This window comes from Pinus tabuliformis, chromosome 3_1 (genome assembly GCF_031772625.1).
Source record: "Pinus tabuliformis cultivar Carrire ecotype Pingquan chromosome 3_1, CPIR1, whole genome shotgun sequence".
Taxonomy (NCBI): Eukaryota; Viridiplantae; Streptophyta; class Pinopsida; order Pinales; family Pinaceae; genus Pinus; species Pinus tabuliformis.
Window position 1 is genome coordinate 681,344,341 of NC_142301.1, and position 18,196 is coordinate 681,362,536.

The 18,196-nt window shown below is 37.7% G+C and overlaps 1 protein-coding gene across 2 annotated transcripts in view; it reads left to right on the forward strand.

Annotated features, from left to right (window-relative positions):
• The window catches only part of LOC149188930 (ribokinase-like), a 33,196-nt gene extending 19,993 nt beyond the window's left edge, over window positions 1–13,203 (forward strand). The window contains exons 3-6 of one of the 2 annotated variants that reach the window (XM_089413117.1): window positions 3,343–3,630; window positions 11,614–11,799; window positions 11,933–12,128; window positions 12,616–13,203. In XM_089413117.1, coding sequence (XP_089269243.1) covers window positions 3,343–3,630; window positions 11,614–11,799; window positions 11,933–12,128; window positions 12,616–12,713 — 768 coding nt within the window. In that variant the 3' untranslated portion in view covers window positions 12,714–13,203. The remainder of the gene's footprint in view (window positions 1–3,342; window positions 3,631–11,613; window positions 11,800–11,932; window positions 12,129–12,615) is intronic. The other variant, XM_089413116.1, reaches the window with a different exon arrangement.
• Window positions 13,204–18,196: the final 4,993 nt, after the last annotated feature.

Here is an 18,196-nt window from a genome sequence, read left to right on the forward strand (position 1 = left end):
AAACTCAAAAGTCCTTTAATACTGATTTTTCATTTCTTCTTTGTAAATAACTGTAACTTGAGCAAATGATGAGTCATTGCAAATGACCTCATTTCCATTTTTTCATGCTGTTTTAGAAAACTTAAAGATGCAATTGTATACTAATGATAGTGAGCTGTGTGGCCAGCATTAGTTTCCATGCATCCCCACTATTTACTAAATGTAAACTCAAAATCTATATGTAAAACTAAACAAAATAACGCTAAGCCTTTAGTCTTATGTGTGGTCTTACAATTAAATGCATCAGGGAGCAATCTTTTCCTTATAAAAGTTGAGGTACTCGAGAAGCTACGCTAATAAAGCTCTATGCTTTCAGGATGTCACTGGGATTACCAAATTTGTTTCAATTTCAGAAAAATATCTCAATCTTATGGGAGGTATGGGGTTTGGCTTTGTCCTATAGGAGTAGGCTATGATTATGTGGTATTAAGTATTGGATTAGTCTCCACTTGAGATCCATTCATTACCATGTAGTGCCCCTGCTAGCAGTAACCCTATGCACAACCTATATATTAGACACAATCACTGTTTTGTACTTAAGTAACTCTACATTCTTGCTAACCATATAGTGCCGAGTTTGTCTTCAGGTGTGTTCGGTTTGGGTACTTGGTACATAATACCTGCTAGTCAAACCATTGATCATGATCTTAGACCTATTAGGCAACATCAAATGACTCGAGTTAAAAGAGTGTCAATAAAATCCTTCAATTGGGAAATTGGTATTTTATGAATATTGTCTTTAACAAGGCCTTCACCTTTAAATCATACAAGTATAGGTACATGAGAAATAATTGTCATAATAAAGTGGGGGACCCAGAGTGTGGGGTATAAGAAGGATATAGAATTGGTTTACAGGGTGGGAGATGTGGGGACGCAGGATTGGTTGCCGCTGGAAGGTAGATCATGATGGGTTGAGGTGTGATTTATGTGGTTATGGATGTTAAATTGTTTTCTTTGGGAGGGTGTTGATATAAAAAAATTATATATTTTGTGCATTTTTTTATGTTCAGAGGGTGGTATCACTAACATCGTAAGCTATGCCACTCAGTGGCAACCATGTCTTCTCCAGCTATGAATTGCCTTGGAAAGAAATAATGACTGGGATCTCTATGTACACAAATTACTTCAAACTCAAAAGCTGTTTAGCCAAAAGAAAACACCAAAATTTAATATTGTGTGTATTGAGTTACAAGACTGACGCGACTTGTCATCAACCAGGATATACTGTCAAAGGCATAAAAGGCTGAGACATGAAAGCTAATCACAAAGTGCTGCTATAAATAAATATCGATGGAGATATATTGATCTAACCATTGAGAATGTTCACTGCTTCTGGCGTATCATATGTCACAAATATAAACTTACAATAACAAAAGTAAAAAGCTGCTGCTTCATCCCAAGAATATATAATAACACTGTCATAATGTTTCTGCTGTAAACACCTGCAATCACCAAGGATGAAAGCTATGTCCAAGGAGGCTTTATGTTTTTCTGGTAATTTCTTCAAATCCGTACTTGGAAATGTCTGATAACAATTTATAAATTATGGACTTCCAAAAGTAGTATTATAAAACCAAATAAATTCAAAATATACGATGTACTAAGGACTCATAGGATGGCTGATCATTTACCCTTATATATCACCTATAGTTGTTTACTGTAATGATAATCTAGAATTTTCTTATATTTGAAGCATTGCATCATCTTTTCGCGGTAGTAGGTACAGATGCCATCTGAACTACTTCATATGCATTTTTTATTTATTTTTCTGGATAGAGATGCCAAATGCACCCCCTTGATCGGGGAAACTTTATGGGCATTATTATTGGCCAAATGCCTACTTTTTCGTCTATTAGGAATTAAATTCACAGTTTGGTCAAACTGCTACAAATCAGTAAGTATTTATTTATTTATTTTAAATATAATGACTCCACAATTTCATTATATTTTCAAAAGTTTGTGAGGTGCTATAGAAAATTATATTTAATTTTGTCGAACATTCTTGTATGAGACAACTACAAGAATAGGTTTCCTTGCTTGTTAGACTGCCACCCCATGCTGTTTTCCTGACGAGCTATGGACAGTCACATAATATCTTCCTCTTTTGATATATATTGCATGCATTATATGTTTTAAGGAATGCTGTTTGATTGGCTTTATAAGACTCCTGAATTATTTGTTATTGCACTTGTGCCTGTAGTATGGAAACCGTCTACAGATTCTATCAGGGATCTGTTGAATTTTTTGATAGATAAGAATTTACAAGTGCTCTAGAGTCTAGACATCTTGAAACAATAATAATCTTGAAACTTTGTTAGCTTGTCATAAATGTAATTTCTTTTCTATAGAAGTGCTCAACTGCCAGCTTGTGCTGTGTTCCTCTTTTGATATACACTATATGTACTGCATGCTTTAAGAAATGCAAAGTGATTCAATTTAGAAGCTTCCTCAATTAATTGTTATTATGGAAACCCTCTACAGATTGTATCAGTAAGTTGCCGATTTTCTCAAGAGAGCAGACTTAACCAGGGAACTGCTCTAGACATATTGAGCAATCATAATCCTCTATGACAATTGAAAAGCATTAAGCTAAAAGAAGATAGTTTCTGTCAGCTTGTCATCTATGCAATTTCTTTTCTGTAGAAGTGCTTTCGTTTCCACTGTAACTTCTTGGTGTGGTGCCTGTTGCTTGTTTCATTTACTTTAACACTAAATATTGCTCACCATGCTTGTTAATTAGAACAATAATCAATCCTGATGTAGTTGCATCTGGTTCCAGACTTGGGAGTACAGCACTTGTTTATTCTAGATATCACTTCAATTATTACTTGATTAGCTGGAGGCTTGTTCCATCTTAATGTACTGGGAGCTACTTTTAATATGATGGGTGTATTAGCTCTTCTATTTGGTATATGTTGTCATGGTTGCTATTCAAATAAGCAGTCCTATCTGTAGATTGGAAAATTGAAACCATGATGATATTGCTACACCTCTGTCTGTGATCAGATATTGATATTGACAGATGATATAGATTTTGTTGTGGATATAATGGCAGATTGAATGTTTCTTGCTACCCTTCTCCTTCCAAAGAACAGAAATAATGAAATGATCTGCATGAAGGAAGTGAAATTCTAGCTTAAGTGAATGAGCGTTGAAGTGCATAGTCTCATGCAACTTTGCTCTCAGCAAGTAACATTGAAAAATGAGGGAAAGGCAGAAAATGAGTTGATAGCCAGAGTTTGATTTTCTTTCTGTCGTAGGCATCTCCTGTATGATCTAATTTATTTCCCTTTGTTTGAGCAGGTAGGGAAAGATGCTCATGGAATGTTGATCAGGGATGCTCTAGCATCCTGTGGAGTTCGTCTTGACTACCTCAACACGGTTTCAGTCTCTACTGGCCATGCTGTTGTTATGCTGCAGCAAGGAGGTCAAAACTCTATTATTATTGTTGGAGGTGCGAATGTTTCCTGGCCAAGGCTAGGTGATGGTATGAGTCGCCTTAGTACAAATGCTCAACAGCTAATACGTCGAGCAGGAATTATTCTTTTGCAGAGGGAAGTGCCTGACAGTGTGAATATTGAAGTTGCCAAGGTGAATATTTCCATTAAGTTTGAGCTTTGTTTGTATTTTCTTCCTATGTTGAAACTTGAAATATACTGAAAAGCAGATAACGTACCATTCAGCTTGAAAATTCCCTTGAGAGGGCCATATTTATATTTTGTGACATTTTTCTTTTGTTGCAAGTGTCCTACTTCTGCTATAGTATCAACATTTTTGTTACATTTTCCTATTTATTTCATTGAAGTTACAAGTATAAACTGTAAAGAATCAAGCTGCTCCAGTGTTTATGGGGAAAATACCCATTGAAAAACTGATAGCCATTTTTCAAAAGTGGAAGCTATGGTATTTAAAAGTATTGTAGTTATAAATGAAGTAATGCCTAGAATCCAAAGGCTTAGAATTTGGTTTCCAAACTTTGTTATTCATGGAAGTCTTGTTTGTACTGTGTTTCAAAACTAAAAACAGATGCTTTTATGATTTATCTATTAAAGGCAGTTTATTATGTGTGACATTGTGTGAGTATTTTGATTGGTTAATGTATCTTGTTTTTTATAAGCTCATGTGCTTTCTTAGGCCAATTATTTCTAGTTTATATCTATTTAATGTTAGTTTTTGGTAGCATGGATGTGCTCTAGCCATGAAAATTGGTAGAAAGGCTAAGGCACATGAGTTCTACAAAACCGAGAAATTGTTTGGTGAGATTCCACCCGGGTTGTATGTTACTAAAATAATTAATATTTTGAATGGGGTTCCTAAGTCTAAACTTAGGAAAATTAAAGTATTAATGAGTATTAATCAAAATATGGGTGAGAATGTTCTAGAAAGCGGATCAAGTCAAGTTTTAATCTTCGATGTTGATTAGTGTTAATTTTAGGTAACAATGGTATGTTCTATGCTTAAAAGTTAAGAGCAATTTACTTCAATCTCTTTATTAGTCCAATATCAATATCCAGTTTAGCAATCACATCAGCATGATAGTAAAATGCAGATGAAACATAAACATAAATAGTAGAAGACAAGCCAAGACAAGAGGACACAAGATGTGGCACCAACCAGGGACAAACCCCAATGCGTGGAAACCATTGATCAATTCTTCTTATATTCTTCAATGAAATAGTACAAATTACAAATCTGATAATTTATGACAGCAGCAAAAATCCCTAACCAGAAAAGTCAACGCTAGTCAAATAGGACAGAATTCTTCCTCTAAACAGTTTGGTCAAACCCAGTCAACTTCGGCCTCCAATAGCAAGCCCAATCAACCAAAAACAGTCTGAAAAAGTCCAATCAAAAGCTGGTCAACAAAAGTCAAACTATGGCCAGCCCTAGGGCAGTCAACGTTGGTCAAATGAGAGGTCAGACTGCCTTGATTTTAGTGCCCAGATTTGTGGCCTGCTAGGACAGAGATGCCTCACCCAAACTGCAATCAAAACAGGTCAACAGATTCAAACAACAATCTTGCAGTTCGGTCAACGTTGATCAACCTAGTCAAACAGAAAATTGTTCTTCTTCCTTCGCACGTGTGAGAGACAGTTGCCCAGATTTGCGTACCCAATCACAAGAGGAGAGAGAGAGATGAGATGATGATAAAATGACTTGAGGTCTCCTCCTTTTATATGCAACGTTGAGGATGAGCTGGGGGTTTGAATGCCTGTTTTACTTGCTGGCCGAACTTGACAATTTGTCCATAATATAAATAAATTCATATCTTCATTTGTACATGTCAGAATCAGATGATCTTTAGATCAATCCTACACCTCTCGGAGAGAGGAATCTAAGAAAAATATCAGATGTCATAAATAAGATGACCCATGTGGAGTTTGGCCCTAGTTGCCAATTTTAACAATTAGAGACTTAATCTCGGTCGTTGAAGTCTCAACGAGAAAAGTATAAGGAGGCTTGGGGTTCATTTAGAAACACACACGGAGAGAACAAATTGATCTGGAGTTCGATTTCTAGGGCTAGGAAGCTGAGAAATTCGAACTGAGTGATCATTCTGTAGTAGAGGGGCAGGGATAGTTCGGGAATACTGAATAGAGAGGTGGAGAGCCACTAGTGGAGGCAACGCAACATCTAGAGGGACTGATGCTGGGCCAATCTGGGCCCACACAGCCCTGATGCAGAGCCAGAAGGGCCAGCGCAGAGCAAAGTTGCCCTCCACACAGAAAGTCGGAACTGCCGGAACAACTGGTAGAGGTTGACGTAGAAGTTCCAGGAGGCAGAAGAGATAGTGCAGAAGTTGACGCAGAGCCTGTAAGGCTCACCCAGGGCCAGTGCAAAAATTGTTGGGGTTAGCCAATTCTGCTGTCGGATCAGCTGGAAACTGCTAGGTGAAGTGAGGTAATCTCACTCAAGTTTTTTCTGCCATTATATTTTTCTGTCACTGGATTGCCGGGAGGGTAACCAACATTGTATTCAGAACTATTGCTTAATAATAGAAAGCTCTCAGAGCTGTTGCACTGGTTTTTTTCGGGGACTACTTTGTCAAAAAATAACTGTGTCCCATGTATCTTGTTCTTTGCTAAGTAGTGTAGGTTGCAGAAGTAATTTACTTCAGTATCCAGAAAATAACTTGACAATGTATATTAAAATCAAGTAGAAGTAAATTTAGTTTTGCTGCAGTAGGGGTTCCTTGAGTGCAGGTATTTTCACATGGTATCAGAGCATTGATTTTGAAACAGGAAGAGCGGATCCAGCACTGAGCAGAGAGGCCAATAACTGCATTTGGCAGCAATTCGAATCCCCTTGAAGGGATTGCGCAGTCCATGCCGGGAAAGTAGAGATTTTGAGGAAATTCGACAAAGGTACGATTTCCAGTTCGTGAGTTTGCAGAGGCAGAGGGAGTGACGCAGAGCCTCAACGCAGTGCTTGAAGGATGCAGTTTCTGCCAGGGTAGAAATCCATCGGAAAAGAGCGAAGACACATAAAGGGGATTTTTCTCCTCGGAGGATTTTTTTTCTTGCCAAAAGTCTGAATTCTTCACTTGTCGGACAACAAATCAGTGTTGAGCAGTGACTAGAGTAGTAAATTCGATGATTTGGGTGAGATGGCATCACATGGGCTTTTGAGATCAGGACAGGTTGGAAGGAGCTTCCAGCTATGTCATATGGAAGACCATAATCTTAGCTATTCTGGAGTAATACGATCTTGAAGCCTACGTCAAAAGTGGTGTGGTTGTTCCCGTTGACAATGATCAGAATAAGTACAAGGCCGAGTAGGGGAAGGTGAAGAGGTTCATACTTGATGGAGTTCGAGATCATGTGGTCTCACACTTGCAGGGCAAAGATACGGCCCAAGAAATGTGGGAAGCTTTGTCTTCACTGTATGAAGGTTCTTCCGAACAATGAAAGATATACCTAGAACAAAAGTTGTAGCGGACATTGATGTAGAAGGGAGAAGGGGTTAACTCCTATCTTCAACGTCTTTAGGACACTAGAGACCAGCTTGCTGCAGTGGGGTCTACTCCTCAGTCTACCACAATGGTAAGGACGACCCTGAATGGAGTCTCAGATGAATGGTAAGTCTTCATCCAAAGTATATTGGGAAGAGAAAGACTACCTTCATGGGAGGAGAAGTGGGCAGCTCTTCAACATGAAGAATTAAGGAGGGACCTGGTTAAGGTCAACCTTAATAGCAGCAGCGGGAGTGGCATGAAGACCAAGGAGGAGGAGAACGCAACTCTAGCATCAAAGGGAAGACAAAAGTAGAAATGGAAGAAGGACATTTCGAAGGTGAAATGTTTCAGATGTGGCGAGTTGGGCCACTTTGCATCCCAATGTTCTTTGAAGCAAAAGGATAAGGATAGGAAACATGATCCTAAGGCTACTTCAACAAAAATTGACTCAACATGTGAATTGGCTTCATGAATTTCCTTTGCCCACACTATTCAATTTGGCGCTATAGTTGAGCTTGGCCAACAAGAGGAAATTAACTTGGCTTAGGGTAAATACTCTTGGCTTCTCCATGGAACTTGAGCCCCAGCAATAAGACTCAACTTCACCATAGGTAATCCAACCCTCAAACCAATGAATAATTTGGCCTCCTTGCATAAGCTCCCTTCAGTTGTAGCTGCAACACCTTCATTCGACTACTTGACACAATTGTTGTTGCCACATACTCACAAAATCCTTTAGTAAAATAACTAGAAAGAAATTCACCAATTGAGTTTGAGTGAGAAACTTGGATGGCTCCTCCTTGTTGACTGGCTAGGGTGTATTGTTGCAACACCAAAACTAGTATTGATCACTAAGGTGGATATTTCACCACCGAAGATGATCCATACTCAGGGTTACAAACCCTCATACAAAGCTCTACGAGTCCACAATCAATTTACCAAAACGTCCAGTCATCAAATATATGCATGAATGAGCCCCCTCTTTTCTTTTATTGAGATGGCTATCTGAATACCATGGGTCCTTTCTCCTCTTTTATTAAAGTGACTTTTGGTAATATTCTTTCCCAAGTCACCCCTTTTAATTAATTCATTCCCTGAGATTTCACAATTTATTTCAATCTGTAGCCTATGGGAATGGCTAGGCTACTGAGATGGTCTCTGCTGCCCATGTACGAAAAAGGGACGTTACATACAAGGATGTGGACCCACAATTGAACCCGACCCCGTACCTGATTTGAGATTGGGGATGTCTGTCCTTCACCGTTCCTACCTAGATGCAGGACAGTGTATCATAGATGTTCCAAGGATGTATCTTGTGTCCACTATGATGCTCCAGGGCACATCACCTTGCCCCTCAATGGGGATCAAAGGAAATTCTCCAAAGGAAGAAAGAAATCAAATAGGCTAAAAGCATAAAAATGTTAAGGAAACCTTTTTGTATAAATAATAGACAAATGGAATGATTTCTTACATCCCTTATTTCACATTTTCTTCTCTTGGATACCCCCCATCTCAGTAGTGTATAGACTTGAACAGCAAACAAAGGGAGAATTTCTTGGCAATGAGTGTTTTTCAGGGCAAAGTTCCAGAAGTAAAAATTTGAGGATTGTTAAGAAGAGCCATGTTTTTTTCTCAGCAATTGGTTTGGTTTTCTTAGTACCGGGATTTATTTTTTAGTACTTTTGTAACTGTGGCTCCATTTTCATTTGTCCAATAATGTCAAGCAGTCTCACTAACATTCATTTGTGAAAGGTTGCCAAGGGTTTAGGAAGAACAACACAATTTGTTTGCAAATCGGGTGGTCTGCATTAGAATGGTAGTTAGACAAAGGTTCATGCCCACCAATAAAACTCTGGGCAAGGAGTGGAACCTTGCATTTGGCTCAGAAGAAGAAAGGTTAAAGATGGTCAAGAGCAAAAAAGGGTAGAAGGGTTATTAACTCTCACCTGTTCACCTTGTGGATCAACAATTAGATGCTTGTGCTCAAATGCTACCTTAAGATATTGTTGAGCATGAGATTAATGTTATTGTTACTGCCGGGTCCCTCCGCAGTGCCTTTAGGTTCATTTCCTTCATGAAACATTGCAAGATCTTCCCATAAGAACCTTTTGTCGTCCTATAGCAATGGCTTTCCTTGAATGTGGATTCCTGTTTAATGTGTCTGGTTCCTCATATATTGAGCAAATGTTTCATGCAATAAATGGTAGTCCTAAAGGTATAGGGCACCTAGTTATGAGAAGCTTGGCATTGTATTGGTTGACAAGGATAAAGCTCCCCAAAGAAGTTTATGGCCCCATTGAAGGTTCTTGGAGTATATACGGCTGCTCTATTAAGGGATGCTTGAACGGAAGCCTGAAACTATACACTTTTGATTATCAATATCTGTTCCCTATTTTTGGGGAACAATTGAGAGAAAAATATCTTCTTGAAGGACAAGTATGTGAGGCTAGTTTTGAAGGGGAGCCATCTAATGCTGTGTAAGTTATTGTAGACATAGCCCCCTTTTGCAAAGTTGCAGGGGCTTTTTTTGCAGAAATAGTAGATGCGTATTCTTTGGACACGATGTTGTGTGTATGCATTAAATAATGTAATGAAAGACATTGGAAAAATGGAATGTAGTGCTATGCTACTTGCAGATGGACAAAAAATCCAAATGTTCATATATAGTAACACCAATCATAAACCATTTACCAGACGTTTGCAAAGTTGCAGTTGCAGTTGCTAAAACCAGTTGATATTGGATTTGTGCCATACTTCATTCCTCTTCAACGACTATTGGAGATGAAAGGGACTTTATGTGCCATGGTTATCAGTGACATGTGGCCATGATGAAGCCAATCTTGATGAGATGTGGGATTTGAGATGAGATTACGATTCTTGATGATTGTTTTTGGGATGATGCTAAGCTTGTGATGGATAATAAGCTATATTGATATAACATTCTAATTTATGTTCACAATTACACACTCAAGTTAAACATAAGTCTTCACATGGCTTCTTATGCTTTGAATCCAAAATGGTCTGATACTAAGGAGATAAGGAAATGCCCTTTTAGAGAGGCAATGAAGGGATTTGAGATTATTGTAACAAATATTTATCTTACAGAAGAGGAGGTCATTCATGATCCATAAATATTTGGCACAACTGAGGCTTTGTATTATAGGCATGTCCACAGGGATTCAATAGATTACTGGACATGTCATGGTAGAAATGCTCCAGAGCTACAACATTATTATATAATTACTTAAACAAGTTTTCGGGTCCTTGGCCTTCAAGAGTATTTGTGGTACTTATGGTATTATTTATTTAGTGAAGTGAAGCTGATTGGGATCAAAGAAGGCAGAAAAAGCTCGTTAACATTGTTTGTATCCTTTCATTTGTTTTTCAAAAAAAACCCAAAGGTAAAATGAAGTTCCTTCAAAGAATTGGGTCCAATTCACAGATGTTGCTATACGTGTAGATGATACGGTTGAATTAGATGTCCTTGTACATTTTCCTACAATTACATACTCTACGGATAAGCCTGAACTTGAGAGTATTGAGTACTTGGAAAGTATCTTGACTAAGGGTCTGGAGACGCAGAAGACACTAGAATTACTATTGATGAGCATTAAGTGGTTTATTCTTGTTTTTATGATTTGAACCTTGAAGTTTTGAGTTTTTCAGTAACATTTTAATGCTATAGCTCACTATAATAATTATTTATATGTTGAATTTTCAAATGTTCTTCTCATGATGCTTATGAAATTTAGATATTTGATCTTGTTTCTTGATGAAATATTTCTTGTTTTAACAATAATTTCTGTTATCATATGATTTTTGTGTTTTAGATTTTACTAGTTTTGATTGTGACTTTTGCTTTTAATTTTGTCACATATTTGATATACATACATACATATGACACACTTGGGACACCTACTAACCTGGATTTTAAAATTGGCATCCCCATACACATACCCACACAGCCATCAATGGACTTTGACAACCTTGGGGATTATAGGACTATAAAATATCCTCATCAAAGTTATATTATGTGAAACTCACTATTTATGATAAAAAATGTGGTTGTGCATGCTTATTTATGTAGTGTCCACATCCTTCTAACTGCATTTTGGAGTCTGCTTGTCAATTAAGTTTTAGGGGGTCTTGCTCTTCCACTGCAGTAACCATCTCAAATGCAATCGATTAATGTCTGATAGAGCACCCTAGTTCCAGTTGGCATGTTTGGTTTAGATCTAAACCAAATGGAAAATAACTATTAAAGTTCCAGCTGGAACTGGTTCTAACTTCTTGGACATGGTAAAGGAAATCATACGAGAAGCATGTTAGAAAACTAGCATTTATAGTTTATAAACCTTCATCTCCGATTCTTCATTAATATTTATTCAATCATTAGGAGGTTCACTTGGCATTTCCTTGAGTTTATTACAAGCTTTTAAGGTGGTTTGTAATGTTTAGCATTATATATTAAAAGGTTATTTTCAATTTCCTGGGTAAATTTTCAAAATTTTCATCTACTTTCAATTTGGTTTCTACATTGTTGAGGCAATTTTGAGCCATTTTCATGGCCCAACCATTTTATCAGACAGATTAACTTATTTTCTGTTCTTACTCTATAGATTGCAAAAAGTGCAAATGTTCCTGTAATTTTGGATGTTGGAGGCATGGAGGGCCCTATTCCAGATGATCTCCTCAAGTGCATTACTATTCTAAGTCCAAATGAAACTGAGCTTGCACACTTGACAGGAATGCCAACTGATACCACTGATCAGGTTATTGTGGCTGCTACAAAATGGCTTGAAATGGTATGTTATAATCCAATTTTTAGTATCATATTTTTCAATCTGGAATAGTTTTACGCCTGAATAGGCCATTGTAAGAGTAGCTAGTGGTTACAGATAATGTGAACATTTAAGAATGTTAACAAGTAACATACAGGGTGTCAAACAAGTCCTGGTGAAACGAGGAGAAGAGGGGTCAGTTCTTGTGACCACAGGTTCTCCTCCAATAATACATCCTAGTATCCTTGCTCCTATGGTACTCGACACAACAGGAGCAGGAGATACTTTTACTGCTGCATTTGCTGTAGCTCTTGCGGAAAAGAATCCACCCTTAGATTGTCTCAAATTTGCAGGTATGTGTAAATTTTCATAATTTAATTTAAGAAGTTCCTTCAATCCAGAGGTCTGTTGATGCCACGGGCTTGATTGGGGCTGTATTGTGAGTTTTTTCAGATGCATATGGACTAGAACCATCTGAACCTGATTATGAAATATCTTCTTAATTTATCTATTATGAGATGCAGAAGTTTCTCTTGTTTGTATTTGAACCAAATGATTCTGAAAAAACTCACTGTTACATTGTTCCTTGTATGTGTATAATCTTCTTATTGTTATGACGTTCCTTACTTTTATTGTTTGTCCACATTTTAATCGTAGGCTGCATCTTGCTTTGAGTTATTGTGGTTTTATTCCATCAACACCCATCTTTTTAACTGAAAGTGGTTCTGTACAAGATCTGGGAAGATGCCTGTTCTATTGAAAACTATAGAAATTAAAGTTTGACCTATTTCTTTGGAACTCATTTTTTTATGTGTTCTTTTGTATTGGTTCTGATGGCAGCTGCAGCAGCATCTTTATGTGTTCGTGTCAAAGGTGCCATCCCAAGTATGCCTGATAGATCAGCAGTGTTGCAACTTCTCCAGGATAAAACCATTTAAGCTTTTGCCATTTAAACCTCTTATTTGAGAGTATCATCATTCCTGCCCCTTTGCTACTTGTCACATACGCTAAGTGCTTTGATGATGTCAAGAAAGAAGATATCCGAGCTAGATAAATGTTTTGGTGTCTTTATATATTTCATTGGGAAATCACATCTCTACTGGCAGAGAGATTGCCCAATAGCAAGCTTTACATCTCTATTCCCAGGCAAGGCTGCAGTTAAAATTGTAATATGCAAGATTTATGAGGTAATGACTGAAGTTGAAAATTTCTTGCTGTATGGCTCTCAACTTCTAAGTTCTAATGTGTAAAAAATATTATACTGGCTATATTGCGCATTTCCATGCACTATAAGTGTGCTGTTTTCCCAACATGGCTGTAGGGTAGTGTTGGACTGTATATTTTCTCTCTTATTTTGGAGCTTCTTTTTGCTCCAATAGATGTTGAAGAGGATTGGCAAGACTTGCCTGTTGGTTTATAAATATTTTTTGGCCTTTTGTCATTGAAACATGCATAGTTACTAGATGTTATATATGGCTAAATTATGAGTTGATGGGACTGGTCAAAGAGATGCCCTACTTTTACTAGTTTCATATAATAGTATGGCTGGTAGGTTAAGTATGCATCCTTTCATAACCTATCTCAGCAGCCATCTATTCCCCTATGTTAGTGTGTACACAAAGTTATTCCCTTCCCCCTTAACCTCAGTTTGATAGGATATGGACTTTGATAGTAGAATTCTATCTGTTTATTGAAGATATTTGAATAATCCTGTGTTTCTATATTGCTTAGTTTGCAGCATCCTAGCGTTCGACATGTACAACTACATGGAAACCTATGGTCCTGAGGTTTTATGCAATTAATCACCAGACTTCATCAATTTTGGGTTCCTGGAGTCGGAAGCCTAGAATTGCATTCAAATATCTCAAAGATGGAAAAATTAAAAACAAATAATTTATACATGATATGTCTTGGTTCAAGTGAAACATGCATGGCATTTTTCTTCATATGCATTTTTCTTCTTTTAACTTCTAATGGATATTAAATCTTTTTCCAAAGATAAACATGAGCAGCAGATTGAGGTTTCTTAAAAAGAATGTCAAACTCTCAAATAATACATCGAAGAAACATGAAGTCCCACATGTTCATTTGATTTAATATTATACAGTGAGATTTGGTTTGCAAAAGCTGCCTTTTTCTCTCTTATCACAGCCATATTGTTGCATCTTCTGGATGCTGCTAGGCCAGGGCTTGATGGAGCAATTCAATTTCAGGGGAGAATGGATCATGGGACACCCCCCCCGGCAAAAAAAATAAAAAAAATCAGGGTCTGTCACAGTTCCACAAGCCTCCGCTAACCTGCTTCCAGAAGTAGCAACAAGTTGTGGGCACCACTCATGCTGTGAACATCTGTTGAGGACTTCGGAAACTCTGTAAAATGCTAAGAAATCACAAGTACTCGCAGATCTTCCTTTACAGTCCCATTTTTTGTAATCACTTGCAAACGCCAAACCTCCTTTGGGGCTTCTTATTCACTGGAAATTTAATTACTAATGTCTGGTATTTGGTTGCCATTCTTTCTTGATTATGATAAAGAAGGATTGTAAACAGTTGTCAAGACAAAATCAATGGAAGAAAGCAAGGAAAGATTTAGAAATAGGAGATGAATAGTCAACACATAACCTTCTTATATGAACGACAGTGGAACAGAACTTGCATGACTACTGAACAACCAGAGCGGATAGTCTGTAATATGTGAGATTTCCTGCACAACCCTTCTTATGACTTGGCATACAGGAAATTTGCACAACTCCTAAGTAGCTATACTGCATTGTGTAATATACAGGACTTGCCTACACAACCCATCTTACTTGGCATACATGGCACCTATGTATTTATAATATCACTCATTCACACTGTACTCAGTATGGCATGCATTAAGTTGTAACGTGAGCCTATTCTATTGAGTTGCATTGTCTATTTTGTTAATACTCTTCTTGGCATTTCAACACACTTGCATTTAGTGTTTAACAATTCATCCATTCCATTTTGTTGTTTCACTCACTTTCCTTGGAGTCTTCAAAATCTTTGGTTCTCCCAAGTGCCTATACTTAAGCACAACGTTGATCCTACTAACTCTTTTAGGTCAGCTCCCTACTCACCATACTCCATCCTAGATGATTATTAATATGTACTCATATCTCACATTGAATTACCGTCCAATATATTTCAAAGGGGAAAATGAGCTCTGCGGCTTCTAGTCCTTGGGGGCTAGGGTTTCCCTAGCCATTGAAGCTTTGTAGGTTCAGGTGTTAATGCTTTATAGGTTTTTCATTGCAAATCCAGAGAAAAATCTGCTGCTGTCAAAATCCATGGACACTGTTCCTATTTTGTGAATTGTTGGTCGGCTTGTTGCCATCACCAACTCACTTCAGTTGATCGGGATACCTTGGAAGTTGTTGCCGCCGCTACAGAGGGATGAAGAGTTTGCTCAAGCTTGTTTCTTGACAGGTGTGATAGACATTTTGATGGCTGCTTTGGAGGGGGTTGTTCCCTCGCCGGAAGATGACGCTGTGGCCTTCTAGGTCCTCATAGCTTCTCTTTTTAATAAACCCAAATCTAAGGAAGTGCATGAAAAATTCGTGAAGAAGGCGGAGACCATTCCCTCGTTGACTCTTCCCACGGGGTTTCGAAGAACTTCGATGGCATATTCATAATGGGCTTTAGTGGGAAAGTGCAGAGGAATATGGCAGTCCCCTAGATCAATGGAGCTATGGTTGGAAAAAACTTGGAAGTCATTGATGAAAGGCAATATTGGAATGTATGCATATGGGGATGAGTTTTTTGCCTTTCTGTTTGAATTGAAGGAGGATAAAGATGTAATTTTTCGAAATGGACCATATTCTTTTGGGGCTAGAGGTATGCATTTGAACAAATGGTCATTGGACTTATATCCAGATGAAGATATTCCAAATGCAGTTCCTGTTTCAGTCAAGCTCCCTCGACTCTCACTTTCATATTGGAGTGATGATTGCCTGCTTGCAATTCGGAACAGTTTGGGGAATATATGGATAGGCCTGAACCCAAAGGATGCTAGTTTGCATGCGCAAAAGTTTGCGTTGAAGTAGATCTGGAAAAAGAGTTTCCCTCGGAAATAAAGAGTTGGACCATAGTCACGCGGTGAGAATGGTCCCATTGTCATACTCTTGATTACGAGCATTTGCCTTTCATTTGCAGAAACTGCCACGAATGTGGCCATTTTGCAAGGGATTGTAAGAAGGTACAAACTGGTAAAGGGGTGGATTTGACAATAGGACAAGAAGAGCAATGTCAAACTCAGAAAAAGAGGCGGAATAAAGGAAATCTGAAAGCAACTAAATTTCAATCCCCACAGGGTAGAACCACGGCTTCGACCTCAGAAAATCCTTTTGAGGTCTTGCAGTCCCACGAAGAAAATAATAAGGAGAGAAGTAATCAAATCAAAGGGAAAGGGACTTTAGTAGTAGAAACCATGAATCTTGACTTAGAGAAAGAAGCAAAAACAAGATCAGAAGCACTGCAGAACAATAAGCGAAAAGAGGTTTCAGAGGAAGAAGTTACCCCAGAAGAGAAGGAAGAAATTCATGAAAAAGAACTCACATATGAAATGATATCAAAGGTAAAGGAACAACTCCCATCCAGGGCCCCGTTCAACAATGAAAACTCTGAACAATTTATGAGAGATTCTTCAACGTAAATCACATAGAATATCATTTGTCGACGCGTTTCGAACCAACTAGTGTGGTTCATCGTCAGGACAAGTTGAAGAAATAGATCTAGCGAACAAGTTGACAACTCGCTAGGAAATAAGCAGAAAATGGAAAGCACACCTATAATAACAAAGGGACCAAAGACAAGCAATGGTAAAGTATTGACTAGACAGGCAAGAAAACAAATGATGAATTGGGGAAATTAAAAACACAACCAAGATACATGAAGCTCCAAAAGAGTACAGGGAAGATACTCAAAGAAGGAACTCAGAGAGGCAGAAGAAAAATTAAACAAAAAACTTGCATTTGGATCTTGGGAGTATTCTAAAAAGTGTTTAGCTGGAATGGGACTGAAATTTTTGTATCATGGGGCAATTGCTTCAGAGATTGGATTGATCTTCCATGCTCAATCCCAATCCAGCAAGGAATATTGGTAATTTTGAAGAAATGAAATGGTTCTGCATCAGATCCCAGCTTTTTTCCTTTTTAATAAAACTCTCATACCTGTTTAATTTCTCATACCTGTTTCTTTGAAATTAAATGTAATCATGTGCAAAGTGGTTCAAATATCCCTGCACATGTTAGATGATGTAGGGATGGAAGAACACAACAGAGCACAGAGGGAAGCAATAAATCAGGTCTAAACATAACCAACACAACAGACCAATAGCTAATTATGAAAAAATACAACCCATATCATTGAAAAACAACAGTGATCAATCCCTCGAAAGTTCAAAAAAATACACAACAATGTATTCCAACCACGGTCTACTTAAGACAGTAAAAAGGCAAAGCCCACAACATCAATGCTAATACACTTGAATTGCTTCAAACAGTGAATCATGACTATTTATAGTCTTAAAAAAATAACATGGTCCAATCCCAAAGCCTTAATAAACAAGAATCCTTCATTAAATAGATCACAAGGATCCTTTTTAAAAATTATTACAATTCTCCTTAATTGGTAAGAATGCCCCTTTTATGGGCTCCAAGCCTCCATGAAATCTTCTAATTAATGTTGACCATGTCTACTAGGTCCACAACTTCAGTAGTTAGTTGGTACCTCACCAATGGCTTCTTGGATCTATGCCCATTGTCCTTTATCAACCTTTAATTATCTTGCTGACTTGGAAGAGGATGCCTTGTAAAGAAATGAATCTCGAGATTCTGTTAATATTGAACCCTAATTACCCTGCTACTGGGATTTAACAAAACTAGAATCATTTCTTTTTGGTGATATTTGATTGCCAGCAACCCAGGGTTACACTTGCATTAGACTCCCTTGGTAAATTAAACATGAGCATCTTGCTCACGAGATTGGTGGAGAAAGCAGCATGACCATTCAAATCCACAAGTCTTTGTTGGCACTGTGTCCCATGCTATTTTTTCTAAGTTCTTTTTCTTCAAGTGAACCAAAATTTGAACATGTTGGTTGATTTGTTCTTCCTCAACATTAACTTTAAAGTTGAACTCTACTTACTATTTGTGCCACTTTAGTTTTTTTTGGTCATATTTTGTAAAATGGAATAAACCTTAAACAACAAAAACTATTGAGTCATCCAACTTGCCCATACCCTATCAGCTTCCTTTTCTTAATTTCTTCGTGTTTCTAGCCTCCTTTCTTATTATTCACTATATACTAATTGTGGAAATTGATAATTTCTAAAAGGTATTTTCTTTGTCCCATTACTTCCACCTTCATATCATTTTTTCAAACTACAATGTTGTAGATG